The sequence below is a fragment of the Ambystoma mexicanum genome, chromosome 10 (assembly GCF_040938575.1).
Source record: "Ambystoma mexicanum isolate Mex_15411 chromosome 10, UKY_AmexF1_1, whole genome shotgun sequence".
NCBI lineage: Eukaryota > Metazoa > Chordata > Amphibia > Caudata > Ambystomatidae > Ambystoma > Ambystoma mexicanum.
In genome coordinates this window covers 1,399,080,712-1,399,100,701 of record NC_090932.1, presented here as the reverse complement: position 1 = coordinate 1,399,100,701, position 19,990 = coordinate 1,399,080,712, and the positions used below count along the sequence as shown (strand labels likewise).

The 19,990-nt window shown below is 46.7% G+C and overlaps 1 protein-coding gene across 3 annotated transcripts in view; it reads left to right on the top strand.

Annotated features, from left to right (window-relative positions):
- UBE3B (ubiquitin protein ligase E3B) overlaps positions 1-19,990 on the top strand; it is a 2,019,282-nt gene that overhangs the window by 1,253,663 nt on the left and 745,629 nt on the right. For all 3 annotated transcript variants that reach the window (XM_069619417.1, XM_069619418.1, XM_069619419.1), the window contains exon 19: positions 19,869-19,988. In XM_069619417.1, coding sequence (XP_069475518.1) covers positions 19,869-19,988 — 120 coding nt within the window. The remainder of the gene's footprint in view (positions 1-19,868; positions 19,989-19,990) is intronic.

Here is a 19,990-nt window from a genome sequence, read left to right as displayed (position 1 = left end):
TGAATTTGTACTGTCACTTGTAGTCTTAATTGTGTGTGGTGTTCCCAAAGTGTACTGCATATATTCTGCCTAACACTGGTGTACAGCGGTGAGGATCAAAGTATAGTAATTGCACTTAGAGTGCTGCTATTACCTTGGATCAACTAACCACAAGGCTAACATCACTAAAAGCAATACCAATCATGTCTGATATGGAAAACCATAGTCAGGAGACCCTCCTTAGCTACACTGCTGATTATTTAAGAAACATGTGTAAAGAAAGGAAACTCTCTGCCAAAGGCAAAAAGTCTGAATTGATTGAAAAGTTGTTAAAGAATCCAAGTCTAGGGAGTGGGTTTGAAATGCCTGACTCTCTAGCAAATGTGGAAAGTATTGAGGATGATAATATGTCTGGTAATGATGAGTTGGAAGAGGCAGATGTGTCTCTTAATGTAGGCATCACTGCCCCCTTACCTGCTCAGCAACCTCAACCCTTGTCCACAGGTCCTACACTCAGTCCTGAATTCATTGCTCTAGAGAAAATGAGGCTTGAACTGGAATTCAAACGTTTAAATGCTCAAACTGAACAAAAACAACAAGAACCTAAGCTCAGAGAAATGGAGTTGAATCATGAACTAGAAATGAAAAGATTGTCTCTTGAAAATGCTTCTCTCCCAGAGTCTTCTAGGTCTTCCAGTCCTAAGAGACCCTGTATTCCTAAAGAAATTGTGAGTATGTATGAGGTTAAGCTTGATATTTTGGATTGTTGGCAATGTTTGAATATAACCATGGTATGCAAGTTCCTACAGGGAATCAACTGCTTCCCTGGCTCTTCTCTAGGCTACTCACTGTTCCATCTGATGGTGTAATGGAGTTGGGGGAGGTGGATAGAATGGATTATGAGTGTGTGAAGCTAGCTTTAATTTCTAGATTTGGCAAGACCCCTTCCCAGTACCTTAAGAGGTTTAGGACCCTCAAAAAGCATGATGGTACCCCTTGGGCTACCTGTGTGTGTGAATGTTTGAAAAACTTAGATGGTTGGATTAAGGGTTACAAAGTAAACACTTATGAAGGAATGAGAAATCTTGTTATGTTGGAGTCTATTTTTGAGATCTGCTCTCCTGAGCTCAGACAGCACTTGGCTGATTCTAAGGAGATAGATCCAAAGAAGCTAGCTAAGGCTGCTGACTTGTGGGTTGCCAACAGGGCCACTCACAAGGATTCTGGGGCTACTCAGAAAAAGGATGAGGGGAAACAGCCAAAGAAAGATAACAAAGAGAATTCTAATACCTCCAATCCAAAAGAGGGCTACACACAACAACATAAGGGTAAACCACAAGGGAAACCAAATCAGGCTAGTGCACCATCTGAACCCAAACCAGATGGAGGTCAGAACAAACCCCCATTCATCAAGACATTTGGGAAATGCTATGTTTATGGGTCAACTGACCATGTGAAAGGGGATCCCAGATCCAAGGGTAAACCTTGAGGGGTCCACACTGTCTCCTTAGCCTTCTCCCCAGAGGAAGAAGTACCTATGGCAAGTGGAAACCTTCACCTACTGGCTGATGAACCCATGAGAGTCTCAGTTAGTGTTTCTTTAGTGTCCCTGGGCTTGAGGGAACAACATAATTTAGATGTCTATAATTCAATCCCAGATAATACTAAAGAGTATTATAAAGATAGTGTTCTTGTGAATGGTCAGGTAACCCCTGCCATCAGAGACACTGGAACCAGCATAACTGCGGTGGATGAATCATTTTTCAAGGTGGAGGATGTTGCTAAGGGCACCCAAACGCCTCACCAAGTTAGCTGGAGGCCCTGTGCAAATGCTTCCCCAGTTACCATCTCTCATCCAGTGTAATGATATGACTGTCAAAATACCTGTGGTGTGCAGAGTGAAGTGCCTGGGAGAGTCCTGTTGTGTAATGACCTGAAAACTCTTGGAGTTGTGTCAAGCACTCCCAGGCCTCCCCGTAAGAGGAAACAGGGGCTCACTAGGTCTGCAAGGGAGAGAACCTTCAGAGGTTCTGCAGAGGAGTTGATAGAGGAAGCTATCACTCCCACTCCACAGGAGTTGCTCACTGCTATTTCTAAGAAAACAAAGGCAAAGGGGAAACACAAGACCTCCAGGAAAAAGTCAGACAGCACCCCTGTGCTATCAACAAGGACATCCCCAAGATTGTCCAAAGTCATACATACCTGTGACTACTCCACCTGCTGTGGCAGAGTGTGAGGTGCAACCTTGTGTGGTTGAGCCAGTATCTGAAGAATCAAATCTGGAAGAAGACACTGTCTTAGTTGGAGATCTCGATCCTGTTGACCATCCTGAGCTGCAATCTTTACTGGCAGAAGGTGGACCCAACAGGGCAGACTTTAGCAAAGGACAGAGAGAGTGTCCTACTCTTGAAGATCTTCGACAACAGGCTGCTACTCAACTTGATGGGCAAGAAGTTGGGAAGCACAGGTTGAGCTGCGAAGATGGCCTCTTCTACAGCGAACCGACTCAGTCTATCCCTGGGGACTGCAAAAGAATTGTGGCGCTCCTTGCCAACCGACTCCAATTCCTACCGTTAGCCCATGAGATACTTTTGGCTGGTCACTTGAGTTTCAAGAAGACCAAGGAAAGGCTCTCTCTCTACTTCTACTGGCCTAAGATGGGTTCAGAAGTTGACACATTCTGTAGCAGCTGTCACACTTGCCAAACATCTGGCAAGAGTGGGGCCAAGAATGTGGCACCCCTGGTGCCCCTCCCAGTGATGGGAGTTCCTTTTGAGAGTGTGGGATTTAATTTCTAAATTTTTAAATGCGAAAATTTATAAGATTCACTAAGCATTTAAAAACTGCAAGGTAACCAGGACTATTCATTATTCCCTAAACTAGAGGTGTTGGTTCACCTCTACCAACCTGTGACCTTGCACAGAGATATCGAGAGCATCAGATTCAATACCAAGATCAGCACAGGAGCATTCATATCTAAAGCCCAACCTTTCCTTTTTATGTTATGTTAAGTTTACTTCTAGAGCACATGGTCAGCCTGAGGTATCTTGGCGCTGAGGGAAAGGAGGCCGCAGCCAAAGCTCGAGTACAACTCAGCCTAGAATAAGTATGTTTTAATGGCATTTCTGAAGGCTAAGTAATTATATTCCTAATGACGAGTGGCAGGTCGTTCCACAGGACCGCAGTAGCTATGGAGAAAGCTCGCCCTCCAATCCGTACCCGCTTATAGGTCGGCACCACCAGCCAACCGGCCGAGGCAGAGCGCAGACTATGGCTGGGGTAGTGGCGGGCAAATTTAGATTGAAGGTATTCGGCACCCTGATCATGGAGGGCACGGTGGACTATGCACAGTGCATTGAAGTTGACCCGTTGGGTCACCGGGAGCCAATGCAGGGCTCGAAGCACCGGAGATATGAGCTTTGTAGGGCGTGCCTGTATCCACATGTGCAGATAGATTTTGCAGTCGTCGTAACTATTGGATCAGGCCCTTCGGTTGTGCCAAATACAGAGAGATGCAGTAGTCTAGTCAGGATATCACCATGGCGGCCCACACTGGAGGACGCAGTGGGGCGGGAATCATGGGACTTGCTTATTCATCGATAGTGACGCAGATAAGATTACACCCAAGTTTTTTACCTTGCCCACCGGCACAAGGAGAGGACCAAGGGATGAAGGCCAGAAAGAGGACACCCAGAGTGTAGAATCAGGGGGGACAGCCCACCACCATCACCTCAGTTTTGTCTCTGTTCAATTTGAGCCAATTGCGGTTCATCCACTCTCCCACGGCTGCAAGACACTCCCGCAGGCACAATGATATCTCAGCCTGATCGAGATCTAATTGGATCAGAATCTGAATGTCGTCCGCGTACGAGTAGCATCTGACACCGAATGAGCGGATCAAGCACACAAGTGCCCAAATATAGATATTAAATAGGATTCGAGACAAGGAGGAGCCTTGTGGCACTCCACAACTGAGGTGACAAGGAACGGAAAGAAAGGGGGGCATAGAGAGGGTCTGGGTACGATCCGCCAGGAATGAGGTGAACCAGGCCAGTACCTGCCCAGATATACCCAACTGGCCAAGACGGGACAATAGAATGGGGTGGTCGACCGTGTCGAATGCCGCTGAAACATCTAACAAAATCAGGGCACCCACTCCACCTGTGTACGCCTGCCTGGCCATGTCATCCTGGACAGCGACCAGAACAATCTGTGCCTCTCCCAGGTCGGAACCCAGACTGGGCAGGGTCCAGAAGATGGGACGATTCAAGAAACGTCGAGAGCAGGCGTGACACCAGTGACTCCAGAATCTTAGACAAAGGGAGAAGGGAGATTGGACGGGAATTGGATAAAACAGTAGGGTCCTGAGATGGCTTCTTCAAAAGGGGGATCACCCTGGCCGCCTTCAATTCCTGCAGTACCAGTCCTGACGGATATGAGTCATTAATGGTCACCGTGATCTGCGTAAGGAGGTCTGGGGAGAGCTCCTTTATAATCCGTAGGGTGATAGCGTCAGAGGGGGAGCAAGATTTGATTTTTTGGATGGCGGTCAGTACTATCTCTTCAGAGAACCTGGGAAATACTGACCAATTCTTCAGGCTGGTAGTAGCCTCAGAATGAGTGAAGTTGTTAGCGGTAGATGAAGCAGCAGTAACGGGCATAGAGATGTTCTGTCAGATAGTTTCAATCTTCATAATAAAATATTACGACAGAGTATCGCATAGCTCTTGAGTAGGTGTGACATTAGGAGTCAGTTTCTCCGCAGACAAGAGAGATTTCACTGCTAAGCAAAGGGCCCTAGGTTGACATAACGAGGACTCAATTTTAGTAGTGTGGTATAATGTTTTAGCAGCTTTAATGGCAGCAGAGTAAGCTACTGAGCAGGCTTTATATAATATTTTTTAGCAGAATCGTAGGCTTTCTGCCATTTACGTTCAGCATGTCTCAGTTTAAGCCGGGCATCTTTCAGGAGGACCGTGAACCAAGGCTCTGATGGCAGCCTACAAGGCTGAACCAGTCGGAGAGGAGCCGCCACATTAGCTGCCTCTAGTAATGCCTGAGAGAAAAGGGCCAACAAGGCCACTGTAGCTGTGCTACACTTGGCACTGATCGAGGAAACCATGCTTTGAGTGTCTGCAACGCGCCATGAGCGCTGCCAGATTCTACCCATTGGGGTCTTGGATGGCCTACCCACAGCTTCCAGCACACAGGAGACCAGAAAGTGGTCCGACCACAGTATAGGTTCGACTGACTAAACAGTCAGGAACGAATCTTTAGCAAAAATCAGATCCAGCATGTTGCCTAGTTTATGTGTAGGACTTTTCACATGCTGATAAAGTTCAAGATCTGACAGACTGTCAGAGAATAAATCAAGGGCTCAGGATCTGGGTTGGATACATTTCAAATTGAAATCTCAGATAACCACCAAATGGGTATATTGCACTTATAGGTTAGCCAGTAAATCAGGCAAACGTTCAAGAAAATTACTTTGGGGACCAGGAGGGCTGTACACAAGCAGAAATGAGCAGGTAGTCTTAGGCGGCATTACACACCTAAAGAGTAAAGCCTCCATGGAGATGTTATGGGGACAGTTAAGTTGAGTTATAGTGAATTCTGACCTGTAGATAGCAATCCCACCCTCATGATGGGGGGGGGCGGCTGTCGGTCTACATGAACAATACAGAAGCCAGGAGGGATAGCTTGTACAAGTGAGAGGGCAGAACACGCCTGCAGCTACGTCTCTGTCAGGCATAGTAGGAGAGGTCAGCGGTCTACAAGCAGAGCCCATATTTCATCTGCGTGGGCAGGAAGAGAAAGTGTATTCAATAACAGCAGAGAGGCGATCGGGATTAAGCAGCTCTCTCAATGGAGGTTGAAGAAGGACTGTCTTTGGCACCGTGGATGTGCTACTCCAACCTGGTGGGAATGTTGTCGCTGCTGGGGCAAGTGCTAACTGGTGCGCCTTAGAAAGACAAAGGCGTGGGCCTCCCCAGTCGCGACACGGACGGGCACAGACGGGCTTGCTTTAAGCGTGCCTTCGGCGCGCTGACAGCGTGCCCGCTGCGCTGACAGAGTGGAACATAAATGCTGGTGTATGGAGGAAGGGGAGGCTAAGCCCGTCCCCTCACCGAAATAAGGACTACCTGCGAATGCAGCATCCTGTAAAGTTAAACACCCCACGTAGGAGTAATGTAACAAAATCAGTCACATGAATACACAATTAAATTTACAAAGTAACTAGCAGCAATGTGCGGGATACCCAGATTGGTCAAATCGGGACAAGACTTTAAACATTTGCGGATTACATGGGGTTCAAACATCGGATGGTCACACCCCTATGGCCGCAGGCAAATGCGATGGTGGAACTCTTCATGAGCAACAGTGCACTTCTCACAGGGGAATCTGTCGAAAAGATGTATCTTTTTCCTCTTCTAGGATAGTCAAATCTGGGTGTGTTGTATTGTGCTGTGCTCAAAAACGTGCCTTTTCCCCCCTTCTGGGAATGTCGAATCTGAATGTTTTTGAATTCTGGTAACGGTGGCATTGTTGCTGGTTCTCTCTAGGCTCCCCCCTAGATCCCCCCCTCCACTCCCCTGAAGGCATGCCGTTCATTGTTGAGAGTTACTTGTTCCCCTCCTGTGTCTTCCTTTGTTGTGACCCCGGCCCCTCTCCTCCTCCTCCTCCTCCTCCCCATATGCATTCTGAGTTGTGACCCACAGGGCTGTGTATCTCTCTCTCTCTCTCTTCTCTCACCCCCTTCTGCTCCACCTACCTCCTTCGCACCTCCTATGGTGCTCTCTGTCTCTCCATCTTCTCTAATTGCTACTCTATCTCTTACCCTATCCCTCTTACTAAGTCTGAAAGGAAGACGTTCAAGAGGGACATCCTGGTCTCCAACCCAGGCCTCCTTATCGCTGATACCTACACCAGTGTTTCCGCCAGACAGACTCTCAGTGACATCCTCTTTGTCGTCCCCTCTCCAAACCTATGGACCCTTCATATGGTCCCTGTTCGCTCTCCTTTTTTTTTCTCCTCTCCCATTATCGGTGGCACTAGGTGGGAGGTCCTCTTGACCCCCTTCCACTCCTCCAAGACCATCATTAATGTCTATCTGAACGGCACCATTTTGGTTCAGGGCCCTCAGCCTAAACTCCTCCTTTATTATGGGCTTTTCCCACGACTTATCAACTTCCTCCCTTCTCCTGCTACTACTTCTGCCACCTCTCTGGCACACCCCTCTTCCTCTCTGAATGGGCCGACCTCTCCTCTTCTCTCCTTGCCTCTACTTCTCAACTTCTCCTACTGGTAGATCTCAACATCCACCTGGATGCTTCTAATCCCTCCTCTGGGCTTTTCCGCAACCTCTGTGTCACTCTCTCTCTTTCCATTCTTCCCCGACACACTCTGCCGGACATACTTTGGATGTTCTCATTAGCTCGGACATCTCCTTCGCTAACCCACTCCCCACTCCTCTCTCTTGGACTGACCACTTTATACTCTCCTACATCTGAAACTCTCTATCCCCCAGGCAAAGCCCCCCCTCCCGCACCCCCAGCACTGCCACCTACCTTCTTGATCATTCGGCCCATGAAGTGTGCATCAGTGAATGCCTTTGCCTCTACTTTCTCTGCTCCTCCTACTTCTGCGGCTGACTCACACCCTGACACTGCCCTTTCTAATCTGCATCTTTCTATTTCCAACACCCTGGACATACTGGCCCCTGTCAAGAGAATCTGCCTGAAGCCTACCTCCAAGTGCAACTCTAGGTATGATTCCGACCTCACCGTCCTGAAAGTGTGGGGTGGCTGAGAGGACGTGGTTCGGGCGCATCCTCTGACAAACTGACCTGCTCCAAAGGCAATACTGACTCTGTCCTGTCCAAGAAGAGAGCACATATACAAGCCTGCATCTCTGCGGCCTCTAACAACATGGCCAAACTCTTTCAAATCTGCAAGCAACTGGCCAATCTTATTGCAGTCTCTACCTCTCCTGTTCCCTCCCAGGCCTTCTATATGGCTCTAGACTCTCACTTCTCTGCTAAAACCCAGGACATCCGGTCCTCTATCTCCTCTCCCTTTTTCTCTGTGACAATACTTGACAAGTTATCTAGACAAGTCCGATCTATGAAAGTGTCGTCCAAACAGGTGCTCCCCCGCTCCTCCAGAACCATCAAGGAGCATATTGACACTCTTGCTTCAGCCTTGGCCGATTTCTGTAATCACTCTTTCGCCACTGGAACTTTCCCCTCTCCCCTTAAGCACTCCCTTGTGCACCCCTCCTCAAGAAGCCATCTGCCGATCCTACCTGCCCGGTAAACTATTGCCCAATCTCCATTACCCCTTTCCTGGGCAAACTCTTGGAAAAGCTGGCCATCTCCCAGCTTACTCTCCGCACTGAATCTGTTGTCTCCATGACAAATTAGTCTGACTTTACAGCTGCGAGAGGCATGGAAACTGCTCTCCTTAACACATGTGAAGATCTGCTCTCTAACCATGACTCCAGCATTCCTTCTGTCCTCATCCTCTTAGATCTTTCCTCTGCTTTTGCATGGTCAACCAGACCTTCCTGGTCAATCGACTCTGTGAGAACCTGGGCATCACGGATCTGGCCATGGAGTGGCTGACCTCCTTCCTCTTGGCCCGCCCCTCCCAGGTCCAACTTGGTCCCTTTCTCTCTGCCACCTATCGCTCTCTACCTGTGGCATTCTTCAGGGCTCTATCCTCTCACCCTGGTTTTTCAACCTCTACTTGGCCCCTTTGGCTCATCTGACCTCTACCTCCTCTAACTTTCAGTGTTATGAGGATGACACTCCGCTTTCCTTCTGGCTACCTGCAGACTCCTCTCCTCTCTCGCTCATTCCTGACTGTCTATCCGCGATTCAGGATTGGTGTGCCTCCAACGATCTTTGCCTTAATACCAGTAAGACAGAGATCCTTCTCATTGGAACCCCTGCCCCTGCTTTCCCTCTCAACCTCGCCCGCCCACCTTGGGCCCTCATCCTTCGCCTTCCTGCGAGGCAAAAAACCTTGGTGTCATCTCAGACTCCACTCTCTCTTTCTCTCCTCACTTCTCGGATGTCGGCAAGAAGTCCCTCTACTGCTGCACCTCCTCAAAGGGACTCTTCCCTTTCTCACTTTCCCCCAGAAGCTCACTGTCTCCAGAGCCCTAGTTCTCTCTAGGCTGGACCACTGCAACATCCTCTTTCTCAATCTGCCTTCCTCTACTCTCTGCAACTAATCCAGAATATGACTGCAAGACGTATCCTTGGCCTCAAGCCGAGGGAGCGTATCTCTCCAGTCCTGACATCTCTCCACTGGCTCACGTTGGATAGAAGGATCAAGTTCAAGACCCTTTGCATTGTCCACAAGGCTTTTTGGGGCTGGGGCCCGCACTACATCCAGTGCTCGCTTCCAAAATACCTTACTTCTCAAGCCCTTTGCTCAGCTACCTCCAACTCTCCTCTTCTTTCTCTCTCTCTTCCCTCCACTGCTGACCTACCTGTCTGCTGTGCCGACTGTTTGCTTGGCTACCGTTAGAGTCTCACTGGGTGCCAGGCTCTTTCTTGATCAGTCACTCTTGCACTGCATCCGGACGTACCACGCACTTAGGGGATGTAACTGTAACCCTACAGTCCCTTGTTCTCCTTGCACTACCCAGAGCCGAGCTGCCCTGGCTGTACTTACTCAGAGCATTGCTGCCCTGTTTTCCCCTCACCTCTCCCTCCACCTCACTTTCCCCTTCTCGTTCTCGCACTTGCACAATGTGAATGACACAAGGTAGGTGCCTTCTCTCTAGGTGCCAATGTAACAAACATTGGCAATGCCAACAGTTTGGGCTTCTGTGTATGCATGGGAAAGGCACTTGCCATGCACAGCTGTATTGGTATTAACTGGCCATTGATGGTAGCAGGCGCAAAATGGTGCGAGTGCCAGGGCATCTAATAGTGCCTGGCAAAAGCTTAATAACTATACACAAGCCAAAACCGTTAGCTTTGCTGGTGTATAAGTATTAAGCTTTTGCCAGGCACTGCTATGACTGTTTTTAACAGGACTTCAGTGGAGGACACACACAGTGCTTATGCATTGCTTGGCTTAAGGCAGGCCTGGTGAGACGTTTTTATTACACCAGTAGTGGTTTTACAACTCTAAGTCCTTAACTGTCAGTTTACTGCTTTGTAAAAAACACTTGCAAGCATTTCCAGTGCAAAGATTGATGGTAAGGCCTGATTAAAGTGAGCTTCAAGAGTTCCCACGAGTAGGTCTTTTTAGACGGGGATGGGGCAGGAATGGGTGGGATTGTCCATAGGGATTAGCATTGACATGGGCAGTCAATGGGTGGGCACATAACCAAACAACACTTACATTCTATGTTTCTCCTCATATGCCATTCCTCCCTATCTGTACTCAAATGCAATAGTTTAGCCTTGTAGGTGTCGCAGTCAACACCTAATAGTCCAAACTAAAAATGGGGGCTATTACACACGCCATTTGTTTTTACTGTAACTATCATAGTCATGCTATGACCCATAGTGTCACAACTGGCATCCGACCACACTTATCATGCTTTATTTCGACAATCCTCATAAAAGCAAAGCATACAATCAAAATTGATGACTACAGCTAAATCCAGTATTGTATGGGTTTGAAGGCAATCCTATTTGTTATAGATAATAATGTGACTCAAAATGTACCCGAGTATTGGGTGCGGTTCTTTTAACGCCTAAGGTGGGGTCATAACGAGTTGGGCAGTATCCCACTGGTAAATGCACCGGGATACCGCCCAACGCTATTAGCATTACCGCAACTCGGTCCGGCACAATTTGCCCCGGATCCCGAGTTGCGGTAAGGTGGTAACTCCCCATTCCCATTGGGTCCACTGGACCCAATGGAGCTTTCTTGGCGCTTTTAGCGCCGGCGCAATTAGTGCCACGCTAATGGTGCCGAAAATGTGCAGAAAGGGGCGATTTTTTTTACATCCAGAAAAAAGCTGGAGCTAAACCTCCCACTTTATGCCCAACTCGAGATTGGGCGGAGCGGTAATGCAGCCGTAATGGTGTTACTGCTGCATTTTTACCGCTGTACCCAACTCGCGATAGAGCACTAAGAATTAAAAAATATATATATTTTCAGTAATGGCCAGTTTGCATGTACAACCAGAGTTCCATGCAGAACAGTGAACCTTCCTGTGTGATTTGTAGACCTCAGATGTGGATTTAATTTACCGCCCAACACTATTAGCGTTACCGCAACTCAGTCCAGTGCAATTTGCCCCAGAACCCGAGTTGCGTTAAGGGAGTAACTTCCCATTGGGTCCAATCGACCCAATGGAGCTTTCTTGGCGCTATTGGCGCTCGTGCAATTAGCGCCACGCTAACAGCGCCAAAAATGAGCAGAAAGGGGCAATTTTTACCTCCAGCAAAAAGCTGGAGCTAAACCTCCCACTTTATGCCCAACTCGAGATTGGGCGCAGCGGTAATGCAGCCGTAATGGTGTTACTGCCTCATTTTTACCGCTGTACCCAACTCGCGATAGAGCCCTAAGAATTTTTTTAAAAATTATGTTTTCAGTAATGGTCAGTTAGCATGTTCAACCATTATCCCAGAGTTCTGAACAGAAAAGCAGCAAGTTCCTGTGTGATCTGTAGACCTCAGATGTGGATTTCATTTGCTTATTGCCCATTGAATACACAAATCATGTTGTTGAGCAGGTTTGTACCAGTATGAGATTAATTTGATAATTTCTTTTCCTCTTTTCTGATCCGTATTAACTTGTAAGCCGAGGTAGTGAAACACTGAAACTTCTTCTATTACCTTGACTGCTTGTATCAATTTAAATGTCTTTTGCGTTTTCACTTACCCAGAGCTTACCCGGAGCAAATATCACAATTTCGTTCTTTTTCTTTTTCCAGTTGATTGCTATTCCTTTTCCTTTTCTGGCACATATTGCTTTAACTTTGTTAAATTTCTCTGACAGGCCAAAGGGTGCTTTAGATATGAGGAACGCATCATCTGTGTATAGACCTCTCGCCGTTCTAATTAGGCGTGTCTGCCTACATGGTGGAAATGGAATGTGCACTTCGAATTCATTTATGTAGAGAAAGAAAGGCACGTCTGTGAGAAAACAACCTTGCCTGACACCTTTTCCATCATAAAAGCTGATGTTTTGTCACCACCTGGTCCCCATCTAATCAGAGCTGAGTTACTGCTATATAGACCAATAATCAGTCCCTGAAGCAGTTCAAGTGTATTGTAGGCATAGAGACACCGCCATAGTTTGCTTCTAGCCCCATCAAATACTGATTTGCTCCTCTACGGAAACAAGTCTGCTAATGTCTTAGAATTGCACTTCCAGCCTGACAAGCAAAATGTCCCCATATATTTTGCTAGCACATTCTATCATGGAAATTGGGCTGCAGTTGCACAAATCATCTTCGTTTCCCTTTTCACATATTGGAATTATTTCTGTCTAGTGTCACTAGGATGGTGTCACATGGATGGTATCAGTTGTAGATTGCTGATAGATTTATGCAGTTGAATTAAATAGAGGACTCAAAGTTGGTTCTTGTTTAAATAAATCTGCGGGCATCGTAATGAGACTAGGGGGATTTCCCATCTTTTTGTGAACCAAAAGCCATCACTGAGCCCTATGTTTGGTAAGCACTTACATCTTTTAAAAGACATATAGGAAATTGATATGTTATGTAAGGAATCAGGAGTAAAACTCAGACAAGTGCATTGTGATGGTTGCTATAGACTTTTATTAAAGGAAACTAAAGAATGCCAGTGTAAAAATGTCCAAAAAGTAAAGAGTTCTCTGTCCTGTGTCCAAAATCCATCCTAACCTGACCCTAAAGTGCAAAGGGAGATAGTCTTTTAACTGGCCATCTTCAGCTTTAATTTTCCAAAGTTCCAACACAAAGTTCTAAACGGTGGAAAAATAGACAAATAATCAAATGATCCACAATCGTCCCCTTCCCCAAGTTTTTCACTTTATAGTTTGCAAACACAGTTAGTTCAAGGGATATGAGTCCTCCCTTGGTTTCTTTTCCACAGTTTCCTATTTCCCGGTTCAAGTGGTATGATTCCCTTTCCCCTGGATTTCCCACATTCAAAGTTATTTACTTTCACAGTCCATTATATATTTGTGTGCCGGTCCCAGTCTTGTAATCAATTCACCTGATGTATTCTCCTTCCAGGACTTTCTTACTTTCTTCACTTTGATTTTCAACAATATGCAACTTTCCATCCCAGGGGTATGGTGCCCTTCCCCTGGATTTCAAACACTCAAGGGGATTCTGTTAGGCAGAATCCTGTGCAGTGCCCTTAGGGACCACTACACACAATTAAGACTACAGATGGCAATACAAGTTTTATCTTTGGTACAAGCCCGTACTACTATGTCAGAGTGGTAGCAGTGGCGGAGCAGCCAGGCTTATCTCAAGAGTATATGAGCAGTAGCAGAGATTACACAAAGGGACCACAATTACTTTGACTCAAGCAAACACTGACTCAAGGTTTCAGGTAAAAAATATAAGTACATTTATTTTTAAACCATTAATTATTAACACAACACTTCTATTAGACTCAAATAAAAACCACACGTTAAATATACTACAACTAACCAATTCACTTTGTACAGTAAGTCTCAAGGTAAGTACCCTGTGTTTGAATGAACCTGTGTTAGGCACAAAACATGTTACCACGAATACGATTGCAATCACTTTTTGACAGTTCGGTCTACTAAATAAACGCGTATCCGTGACATGAAATGCTACCGGGGCAAAAACACACTTAGCACCTGAGATACCCAGAGGGATTTGGAGGCAAAAATCACAGGCAATATTTTGGTTAGGCAGGCAGAATCAAGAAACACTCAGAGACAGGAGTTCAAGAGTCAAAGGGCCGGAGCCAGTGTTGAAAGACACCGGGGCCTGTTGCCGAAGATCACACATTCAGACAGTTCACGATTCCACGTGGCCCAAAAACACTTTGATATTGTCAATGTTCGGAAGCAAAAGTTATAAGAAGGAGGGAAGACAAGGGCAAGCCTTGGAAATGAAGAAAAGGGACTCACCCAGTTTCCTCAAGCAGAACACAGTACCTTGTTCCAATGGTGCAGCTGGTGCCCTGGCAGTTGTTCCTGTTGGTTTCCCGCAGACCCATGATTCATGAAGCTTCGTTGTGAAGGAGGACGTCTGAAGGGGGTCTGCACCACACAGGGATAAAGCCGGCAGCAGCGACGAGGAATAAAAGGTGTGCTCCTTAAAAACAGGAGAGGCTCTTCAGGTGGCTATCCGGACCACTACAGCAACGTGCAGCGATTTCGACCAAGGAAGAGGATCCTCTGGCTGTAGAAGATGAGCTGGTTATCCCCACCAAGCTCAAGGGAAGAAGACTCCGGACTGGATCTTCTTTAAGTCGTTGAAGGGAAGATAGCTCAGGACTGCAGCAGGGCTTCACCGGGACGGGGTAGTTGCAGCAGCCATCGTTCTCTCTGCTTCTCTTCGGTTCCTTGTAGTTCCAGTGGCGACTCTCTGACTTCTAGCCAAGAGACCTGCCTTTTATGCGAAAAACCCCCATTCACACAGCCTGGCTGTCAATCACCCAGCAGGGGGGTTGTCCAGCCCGGACAACTACCCTGACCAATCATGACAAAGTGCGACTTGGGTTTGCTAGGATACCCTGTGCAGGGGGTGACTACACCCCTCCCTCACATTCAGCCCACCTAGACACCCAGGCACCTTGAGGAGGGCTTCTGAGCAGAAACCCGCCAAAAGACACTGAACAAAGAAGGCAAACCTAGTTTGCCGCGCAAAGTGAGACACAAGAAGGACTTTAACAAAAAGAAATGGCGAATAAACCCAACCGGAGCCAAAAGAAAGACGATTTGCTCAAGCGGGTTTATGTTCGAGGCTAATATAATAGCCAAGAACAGTACCACGTTTATCTAATATAATCGCGGTAAAAAAGGTAGGGTAGATACCACTGCCACCAGCCAAGTTTAAATGTTAAAAGAGCGAAACAATGCTCTAGGAGGTACAGATAAAAAGGGATACAAATTAACCCTTTCCAGTACTCCAGGGAAGATGGGGTGTACTGGATCTGTGGTAGATTGACTAAGTAAAGTTAATGGTAACTTTACCCTTTTCTGGGGGATGGTAGTCGCCTCAGAAATAGAGTCGAGGGAAGTCTTGAAGACAACCCTGTGCCACGACACTGAAGGTGCTGTGTGACACACAAAAAGAAGAGGGTTACTGAAGTGGTGTGCTTCAGAGTCCATAATCACAAAAACAGGTAGAAACACATAGCAAAACACAGGTAAGAGTGGGGGAAAAGCTCTCACTCTTACCAAGTGAAAAAATATACTCCAGAAGTCCAGAAAAGCTGCTGGGGGACTCACTAGGCGTGGAAAATTAGCCATAGATGAGAATTCTCCCTAACAGATTCTCTTTCTCGCCTTGATTTTCACACCTTCATTATCATAGTTCTTTTTCCCAGAATATGTAATTCTCCAGTCCAGTGGGTTTGGCTCCATTCCCATGGATTTCACACACCTAAGTGGTTGTCTTTCCTTTTCTTGACTCGTACATTTTCATTGCAAATGGGTGCGAGTCCCAGTCTCGTAATCACATTGCTTGGTACACTTTACTGCTAGGACTAACATTCCAACTTAAAAGTTTCAGCAACTTCTGAATTGCACTTCTAATAGCTTCCACTTTCAAGACGTATGGGGCTTCCCTTTTTTCATACTTGGGTGGGAGTCCCTAACTCGCTGTGTTTTCATCAACATTCAAGTGTGCTGTTTCCTTTAATCCCAAACAGTTCACAACCTTTCTCTTCTCCTTATTTATCTGTTGGCTCCACGAGCCGCTCTCGTTCATATTCATTATTCCTTTTAGCTGTCTCGGTGTTCCAGCTTCCTTGCTGACATTCGCCCAGTTTATTAATGGTGTGCGCCAAATGCTTCGGAGCACCCGGCGTCCCAAGTTCCCCTATTGGACTCACCGGCCTTCTTCGGCAGCTCCAGCTTCCCTCACAGCCTCCCGGTTTCCCAGTGGTCCGCGTTCTGCCCTGGAAGACATCCTCTTTGCTCTTCGGTTTCTGTTGTGCTTTCCACATCGCTTGGCAGCTTCTTCTGCCTATGGCACCTGTCCAGACCTTCCCTCTCAGAGCCTCTCATTCTGGCTCTTCAGCGGATGTCGCGCACCGCTCTGCAAACTGCTTCTTCTCGTGTCTCGACCGGGAATAGTATGTCTCTCTCCTTCCTGTCTGTCAGGCCTTTTGAATATCCAGACATCGGTCACATGTTCCCAACGGTATCCGTAGAAAAAAATGAACTAAAAAATAACGAAGTAGAAATGACAGAGTGTTTTGTTCGTATTCTTTCAAATCTTTAGCACATTATTTTCAAAAAAATAGATAGGGGGATGGAGCAAGGGTGTAACTTGAGGTAGGGAGAAGTGGGTGGGAGGTGCAGTGGTCTCCCACGCTTTATTAAAAAAAAATGTGCAAAAACCCAAAAATCTTTTTAGTTTTTAACCCCAAAAAAAAAATGGTCATTTCTACGTGGTCTTTTTATTTTCGTTTATTTCATGGACATCTGTTCCCAAAAACTAGAATGCATGGTGAGTTTCTCAGTGGATGTGATCTTCATTGCTCGAGCCCTCTTACTCATCCCAGTATGCCTATGTGGATATGCATATGTGTGTCTATCACTTTCAATGGGATGTCTTATTTATTTATAATGCGCCTATACACAAAGTCTTTCAAGGCACAACAAGACAAGAGGGGGGTGGGCAAGGATGACAAAAACGGTCCTACTAGTGCAGTAACAGGAAGTGCGGGGGAGATGGGATGGGGGATGTGCTGGTCAGTGCAGAAGGCTCCATGGGATGAGCGAGTGCAAGGGGAGGGCAGATGGGCAGGTCCAGGGGAAAGAACAGTGCTGGGGAGGAATGTCCATTTGCTAAGTGCAAAGAAGCGGAGCTGGAGGGGCTCATGGGGTGCGAGCCCAGCCAGGCTAGTGCAGGGGGGGAGGCCCGGAAGGGCAAGTGCAGGTTGGGGGAGGGATCAGGGGTGACCAAGTGCAGGGGTAGACTGGTCGAGGAGGGCCTGGTACCCTGTAAGAATCTGAAAGAACCAGGCAGGCCAGTCAAGAGGCAGAGGGGGACATTAGCTGGGGAGGGGGAGAGTGAAGGAGGAAAAGAGCTCAAGTCCGAGATGGGCAGGACGGCCATTCCAGAGAGAGGCACCTGTGGTGCAGAGAGATCTTCCTCCACTCTCTGCTTGGAAAAGTGTCTGATCTGCAGGGAGTAGAAGCTAGAAGACCGAAGGGCTCTACCAGAGAGGTATTAAGGGAGAGGGAGTTCAATGTAGTGGGGTCCAAAGCCCCAGAAAGCCTTGTGGAGGATGCAGAGGGTCTTGAACTTGATCCTGGCAGCAACCAGGAGCCAGGGGAGAGATTTTAGGGCTGGAGAGATGCTGTCCCTGGGCTTGAAGCCAAGGATAAGTCTGGCAGTCCTATTCTGGATTATTTGAAGGGGGCGAAGGGAGGGGCTAGGCAGGCTGCGGAAGAGTCTGTTGCAGTAGTCCAGCCTGGAGATGACCAGAGCTCTGGAGACATTAAGCTTCTGGGGGAAGGTGAGGAAAGGAAGAATGCCTCTGAGCAGGTCGAGCTGAAAGTGATCCTTCTTGGCAAGGTCTGAGATGGGAAGCGAGAAGGAAAGCGAGGAGTCAAAGGTGTCACCAAGGTTTTTTGCCTCACAGGAGGGTGTGGGGAGGGGGCCCATAGAGGGAGGCCAGTGTGTAGGAGGGATCTGGGGTCCCAATGAGAAGAATCTTAGTCTTACTGGCATTAAGGCAGAGATTGTTAGCTGTGCACCATGCCTGAATAGTAGACAGTCAGGAATGAGAGAGGAAGCGGGGGGAAGCTTGAAGGAGAGCTGTGTAATATTGAACTACATAGACCAAGAAACACACAGGGCAACTAACACAAGAGTGGGAGCTAAAGGGAAAGTCGAAGTGGTCCTGCGGAGGTCTATAGTAAAAGCCTTGCACATTCGAAAGTCTTCGACATCGGGAAAAGGTCTGAGCCCGACTGAGGGAGACCGTAAGTTTGATAAGTTAGGGCAAGGGAACCCGTAATGAATGTGAATAAAGCTTGGAGATCGAAACCCCTAAAAGTGCTGTGATTGAGAGGTCTGAACCTGATAGAGGGAGATCTGCGTGAACTTTTGGTTGAACTGTGAACCCTTTTTGTTGAACTGTGAAATAACTTTTGGAACGCTGAATAAGTGACTTTAACGTGGAAGGCCTGGCAGTCCTCGGGCCACGTTTTGAACTGCTTTGTTTTCAGAGCCTGAGCCAGAGTGTGCCATCCTGTCTATGGGGACTGCCTTACCCTGTGCTGTCCAACGTGGGGAGGAGAGCTGACTCAGCCATTTTGATTCTTTATATTCTAACACTGATTTTCCTTTGCATACATATTTCCCTTTGCACACTTCTTGTATAAGAGATAGGGCAGGCATTAGGTTTTGTTAGTGTAGGCCATTTTGATTTGACAGAGACTGACTAGAATTGAATAAAGGTTTTACAAATTGTACCATTTGTGTCTGTGTCATACTTGTGATACCATGCCTCCCTTACACTCCGCCCATATGGTCCTCCCTCGGATAGCCACCCCCAGGGTCAGGATGAGGTAGCGGCTGCCTTTCCCTCGTTTTATGGGAAGAGAGTTTGCCTGGAGATGGAGTGATGACATCACTAGATTCATCACAGTTATGACTGAAAATATTGAAGCTATAACCTTTGTAAATACGGTAATTATGTGCAAACAGTCTTTTTGGTATGTGCCAGTCACTCTTTTTCTTTTTTGGCAACTATCAGCTACTCCTTCTGGAGGACATGTCATTTTAAAATTAAATACTCATTGCCATAATAAATCTTTCGCCATGATCGAAAATAGTGAAAATATTGCTCTCTGAAAATTCAAACACAATGATCTATTGTTAGTGTGGCTTTGCATTTTAAAAGATTTTTATTATGTTTTATGTGATTACCAGAGGGGCAACGAGGCATTGGGGAAAGTGGTAATAGGTGGTGGGCAGGTAGGGAGTTGCATGCACATAACAATACCCAGACTAAATGGTCACAGACAGTGGTATGGAGGCTGGGCAGGATATGGTGCAGGTACAGAAAGAGGCACTGGACAAGAGCATTTATTGACACGTTCAATTGACTGGTGTGGGCACAGAATCATGGATGATGTATGGAGCAATAGCATACGAGGGGCACAACCAGCATAGACAAGGTGGTGATTGAGTGGGAAAGGATGAAGCACAGACTAAGTGCAGTTCAGTGGCAGAAATTGAAGTTAAGTATTCTGCTGCTGATTCTTGCTGCTGTAGGTTATGTGGAAACAGAGAAGCAGTGGTAGAAGAGACAAACCACCTGCCCACTTATAAAACACGCATAGACACAAAATTGCAATAATGCAAATGTTGTAATGAAAATGTCACACACAGACTTTTAGGGATAACAGCACAAAAAAACCCTGCCCTTGCAAAAATGTTGAACTTTTCACGAGAACTGTTGAGAAAGCAATTATTTATATAGGAGAAAACAATAATAATAATACAGTAATGCCAGAGTCGTCCTGCATTGACGCAGGGGATCAAAGGTTTTTTATTAAGGATCATAGTGGAACTTCATTTATGGACCTTTGAAAGATGTGCTGCCGGTTGATAGGTGAGGGGGTTTCGGCACATCTTACCACCAAACTGCAGGTTATAAGGAATAGGACTTTTTTGTATTTATATAAAAAGAAATAAGTACTGAATGAAGAAGTCATAATGCTCTATTAAAAAAAACAGTTGTATTTGCTTGATTTCAGAGGGTCTTACTTTTTCGAAATATGGTTACAAAAGAAAAGGAGAAGCTTGGATTGGTTGAGACTAGCTCTGCATCACCTCATGTTACGCACATTACAATCCGAAGGTCCCGTATGTTGGAGGT